General features: G+C 38.6%; 1 protein-coding gene across 1 annotated transcript in view; it reads left to right on the top strand.

Annotated features, from left to right (window-relative positions):
* Positions 1–6000, top strand: part of TAOK3 (TAO kinase 3) — a 110246-nt gene that overhangs the window by 79936 nt on the left and 24310 nt on the right. The window contains exon 13 of the mRNA XM_007938208.2: positions 4992–5228. Within this exon, the coding sequence (XP_007936399.1) occupies positions 4992–5228 (237 nt within the window). The remainder of the gene's footprint in view (positions 1–4991; positions 5229–6000) is intronic.

Here is a 6000-nt window from a genome sequence, read left to right as displayed (position 1 = left end):
TGCCCCATCTTCCTTCCGAGGAGTGGCTGGTGGGTTTGAACCACCAACCTTCTGGTTAGCAGTCAAGTGCTTTAGCCACTATGCTACCAGAGCTCCCTTCCTTAGTAGAGGTTATCATAAAGAGCACCCAAGTCTGCATCTATCGGACAGTTCAGTGTTTGGGGCTGTGATGGAATCCTTATTGGAATGCAGTGGTCTCAGCACACAGGTTAAGTTATGTTAGAATGTACATTAGGGAGACAGGCACAAGAGAGAAATTCCTACCTTGGAGTCCCCAGGACAGCACATGAGGGAAAAAAAAATATTAATTATTGTTCTCTCCAAATTAGATTTTTTACCTGGATTCCCCATATCCAGTAGAAAAGCTCATATATTTAAAAAAAATTAAAAATCTTCATTTGAATATTTAAAATGCAACCTAATTATTCAGCTAATTGTGAAATTGGATACCTGAATGAGTTTGACAGAGGAGAATAAAAATATTAAAGCCTTACGTGTTACTGCTACTGTTTCACTTTTCATGAGCCCTAGTTGTTCAATTTCTAAATGCTTGAAAGTGTATTCTCTTCCTCTGTCCCAGGGAATACTTATTAAAATATTGCATATCTTCTCTTATTCTTGGCTTCTTAATCTCACTAACTTCATCGCTGAAGCCATTTTCACTTGTGCTGTCCAAACTACATGCCCAACTCACATGACCAAAGCCCCTCGATAAACATGTGTTAGATGAATGAATGAGCAAATGAAGTCTTTTCAGCCTGATAGCACAATTGGATTTATAAGTATGCATTTCTGATTTCTTCATGTAATATTTTCTGTTACAAGGCAAAGTTACCTCCTGTAAGTTATTACTTTTAGTAAGAACTTAAAATGTTTTTCTTCCTAGGTGTACTAAAGAATGGAATGTCACATTTCTAATGCCAAACTGTGACTCGTTGTATTCTTTTTAAGAACTTGCGATGAATTTCATTTGTTCTAAGTGCTGAGGTGGCCAGCTTTTTCATATGCATTATTTTGATTCTCACACATAATTAATCTTATAAGTTGGCTTTGATCTCTTAAGAGGGTAACATTATCAGCCACCCTTCTCCTCTTTTATATTTAGTAAGTTGCTTATTACTGTTCCTAGTACAATGCTTTGTAGACACACAGTACACTTTGGATGAACTGATTTGTTTCAGAGCCAACTTTGCTGGAATTAAATAGGGTGATATGTAACAGCTGTAGAAAACTCTTGGGAAAAAAAAAAATTATCCTCCTTCATGGTTCAATATTTTGAATAAATTTTTCTAGGTATATGAAATGAGTAATAATTCAGATTCAGAAATTATACACACTTACCTTATAATCTACAACCTGGATACAGGTAAAATTTTATTGTTAAATTTGCCCTTTATCTTAGCTCCACTTCTTCGGATCTGTACCTTACCACCAGAAATACTACTGCTGCTGAGTCTGGCAGGAGAGAGCAGGAAACCAATATGTACTGAATATTACTTACTTGTCAGACACCTTGCTAGGCATTTTCACACGTATTATCTTATCCAGTCCTCTGATCTTCAGAAAGATACTAGTAGTTCTTCCTTCCATATGAAGAAACAGATTTACAGGAGAGTAATTGGCCCAAGGTTAGGCAGTGAAGGATTGAGTAAGGTTTGTCTTCAAGCTATTTACTGAATATGGAAACATGGTACTATTCACTTTTATGTGGCCTGTGTTTGAGACTACCATTGTAAAAACTACACACACTACATTTTTGTAACTTTCTCCCATTCATAGACTTACTCAATTTGTAAGTTAGACTTGCCACTCTCTCCAGCTTTGACATTCCTGGATTTTGATTGCCTCCATTACTTCAGAACATAATCACTCTTTTCTGCCTTGATCATGTGAATTTTCTCTGACAATTCAGGAACCATAAGACCTTGTTTCAAATCCCAGAATTTATAAAGATTAAAGAGATAAATTATAAACCATAATAAAATTATGGGCCATTATTGTTTTATTTTGTTGACCAAATAGTGTATTCTTAAAACACTAATGCCCAACTATAAATAACAGTTTTTATTTTCATGTTTGCTTTGCAAATGAAACATCTAGTTATAATTTTATTGAAATTCAGCACTCTAGCTTGAGCATGGAATTATCAAACTCAGTATCTCTGTAAGTACCTAAAAAGACGTTGATTTTGAAACTTAGAAAGTTTGGTTGTAACAAATAGTAGGCATTTAAGAAGGTGATTATCCAAATTATGGGAAGCGCTCAAAGGCACAGTGTCTCCCTTGGAATGCAGTGATGTGTTTCTCAAGTAGCTGGGTAGCACTACAGGGATTGCATGGTGTGCTTTGTAATTTGTCTTTGCCACATACTTGTGCCGGGTGTACTTGGGTATGCAGTAGGATCACCCTCTTGGCAGGGACCCACCCACCAATTAAGTTAGAAAGTGTTCTTGATACAACTCATTTCATTTTCATCTCGAGGCCTCCTGGTTTAGGGAAATGGCCATCCTGAGAGTATTTTATTGGCCACAAGCCAGTCAACCATTCTAATGATGTTTTAAGTCATAGCTTATCATAGTGTCATTATAGCTTTAGAGTGTGCCATAGCCCAGCTTTGGTAATCTGGCTAATGAAAGAATGCTAAAATAAGAGAAAATAAATTTCTAGGTAAAACACATCACAAACTCTACCTTAGAACAGACATGTTGCTGCCATGTTTGTCTTAAAAACAAGTGAATACAGAAAGGATTAAATGTTAAGGCATTTGACTACTAATCAGAAGGCTGGCAGTTGAAACCCACCAGCCACTCCTCAAAAGGAAGGTTGGGCAATCTACTTCTGTAGTGATACCGCCTCAGAAACCCAAGGAGAGGTTGCTATGAGTTGGATCCCATTTGGTGGCAGTGAGTTTGGTTTGGTTTTCGTTTCTGTTGATTGGATATGCTTTTTCCCTAAAGTTGAACTTCAGCAAGACAGATGCATGAGGAAGTGAAATTTACACATATTTCAAACAACATTTTCCAAACTTTTGTCAGCAAATGAATCAGTTTTTTAAAAAATAACACATTATTGTGATGACAAAATAAATTATTCATTTTCTTTAGAGGGTTAAGGTTCCTTTTTGGTGATGTTATCCTTTTTCAGTCTGGAAACATCTTCTGCTCTTATTCATCATACTTTAAAAGAGAATTGTCCTTTAGAAAAGAGAAATGAATATGAAACCTAGTGTTAGTTGAGTGTTGGTTTTGGCTGGAAGGTTTTCAAAGTTTGGCTAATGTTTAATGGTGTACTCTGATAATACTATCTAGTTACAGAACAGCATTCTCCCGATACTAAGGATGTAGTCTGGCATACAGGGGCACTTGCTAAAAAGAGCAAAGAAACAAATTGTTCTTTGTGCAAAATACACTTTGACCCATAAACTGAAAAGAGAGAAAATTAATAGTAGCATGAAATTTTCAAGTAAAACTTGTTTGGGGGTTAGTCAGGAAAAGTGGCTTACACCAGATGTTGTTCTTGTTAGGTGCCGTCAAGTTGGCTCTGACTCATAGTGACCCTGTGTGTACAACAGAACAAAACACTACTCGGTCCTGCACCATTCTCACAGTCAGGGCTGTGCTTGAGGAGTGATTGATTTACTTACTGAAAAAAAGTTATATCTTGTCTCCCCCCCACCCCAAAATAGTTAGGAAAGATGAAAAGGAAATGACTGGAAAATCTAACAAGAAGATAAAGAGAGATAATAAAATGAAGGAAAGACTGGAAAAATCAGAAAAGATTTAATACAGTGAATCAATGCTTGCCACAATTTACCTTTTCACTTTTCAGTTTGTCACATATTCATTTGAGAATGGATTAAGGAAAAATTAATAAGAAAAGTAGCCATCCAAAACCCATAGATAAGCCTTTTCCTGTTTAGGAGACCAAGTAAATATATTGTTAGTTGTTAACACCTCTCTTGTAAGGGAGCTGAGGGTGGAACAGATGATTTTAAAGGAGAGAGTTCTATCTCTCTCTCTCTGTGTCTCTCTCTCTGTCTCAACACATATGAAAAATAGAAAGTAAATTACATTTAGACTGTTTTGAGAGGATAGTCAAGGTTCCTGTGGCCGTTAGAGTCCTTGGGTAGCACAAACAGTTAAGCATTTGACTGCTAGGAAGACAGGCCTGGTCATCTGCTTCTGGAAAGTCATGGCTTTGAAAATCCTGTGGAGCAGTTCTCTGCACACATGGGGGTCACGTGAATCGGAATTGATTTGATGGCACCTGACAGCAGCAACCACATGACTACTAGAGATGTGATCCTTTAAAAAAAAAAAAAAAGACAGTATGATATAATGCAGTGGTTCTCAACAAGGGACAGTTTTGCCCCCCAGGGGACATTTGGCAATGTCTGGAGGCATTGTTTATTTAATGATTTGGGAGGTGCTGGCATCTAGTGGCTGCGACTACACATTCTATAATGCACAGGACAGACAGCTCCTCACCAAGAAGAATTATCGGGCCCATTGTCAGTAGTGCCAAAGTTGAGAAATTCTGCTATAGTGGAGATAGTGTGGCTCTGGAATCAGACAGAATTGGGTCTGAGCCCCAGCTTCACTCCTTATTAGCTATATGACCTTACACATATGTATTATGACATATCAAAAATATGTAAACATATTTTGACTGAATTAATAAATCAATACCCTCAAGTCTCAATTTATTCATCTATAAAATGGGGCTGGAAACATCTATTGCATGAATGACTAAAATGAGTGGATGAGATGATTTTGAGAATTAGGATAAAGTGCACTAAGAGCCCCCAGTGCAGTGTCTGGTGTAGGTGAGTTTTGTGAATGTTCGTCATGGTACGTAATTTGATGGTGGTGGTGATAAAGCCGTACTAGAGGGTATGAAGAATGTCACTATTCTTTAGGCTCTTCTATTTTGCCTGAAAGTTGGTCTCCCATGAGTCTGGTCACCTGAGTTCTGCTCCCCAACCCAATTCAGGTTACACGGCAGATCCATGAGCATGAGCAGGAGAACGAGTTGCGGGAACAGATGTCAGGTTATAAGCGGATGCGGCGCCAGCACCAGAAGCAGCTGATCGCCCTGGAGAACAAGCTGAAGGCTGAGATGGACGAGCACCGCCTCAAGCTACAGAAGGAGGTGGAGACGCATGCCAACAACTCGTCCATCGAGCTGGAGAAGCTGGCCAAGAAGCAAGTGGCTATCATAGAAAAAGAGGTCAGTGTATGGACACATGCCTTTGTGCCACAACCAAGCCAAGCCTATTCTAGTCAGTGGCAGAATGTTAGCACAAGGCAGGAGTGGTGTGCCTTTTGGTGATGGAGGCATGCTACTGGTTTGGGGGCCGAAGGAGCATTCCAGGTTTCATGAGGTTACTTAACATTGTCATTAAAAGCTAAAATAATAATAAAGGTAAAGTCACATTTTTGTCCATCAAAATTATTCTGAGTATCAGACATTTGATGGAGGTCTCAGTATTAAGAAAAGAAAAGGAAATTGCTCTACAAATAGTCCCTTTTAGTGGTAACAGCCCCTACCTTTAGCTGATCAGATGAGGGATGAGCACTTGGCCATTTTTTGTAGTTCTAGAGAGAATCTCTTTCCCTATCCGTGTTCTAAACTAATTTTTAAAATAGAAAAAGACTAAGGGAGATAAAAGACTCAAAATATCACCTTTATTATTGATAGTATTACATGGGAGAAATTATTTGTGTCTACAGGAAAGTGGACCTAAAAATACTGAACAAAATTAGACTTGTCTACCCAGGCACTGGCACTGCTAAAACCAAGTCCCTTCCTTGCCTCCCTCCATGAAACTTACGCAGTATGGAAAGGCAGAGGTGCGCATGTGCACGCTGGGGATGACGCAGCTGGAGACAGGGCGCCAGGGACGTTACAGTAGTTAAGCTCCCCTCACCACATGGAAGCAGACATCAGAATTATGGAAGAAGCATTCCCTTGACAGTCATCAATCTATGATGCAGTCTGA

This window comes from Orycteropus afer, unplaced genomic scaffold (assembly GCF_000298275.1).
Source record: "Orycteropus afer afer isolate SDZICR_OR568_19922 unplaced genomic scaffold, OryAfe1.0 scaffold00048, whole genome shotgun sequence".
Classification (NCBI taxonomy): domain Eukaryota; kingdom Metazoa; phylum Chordata; class Mammalia; order Tubulidentata; family Orycteropodidae; genus Orycteropus; species Orycteropus afer.
The sequence above is the reverse complement of the archived record's forward strand: the minus strand, read 5'-3'. Positions and strand labels throughout refer to the sequence as shown.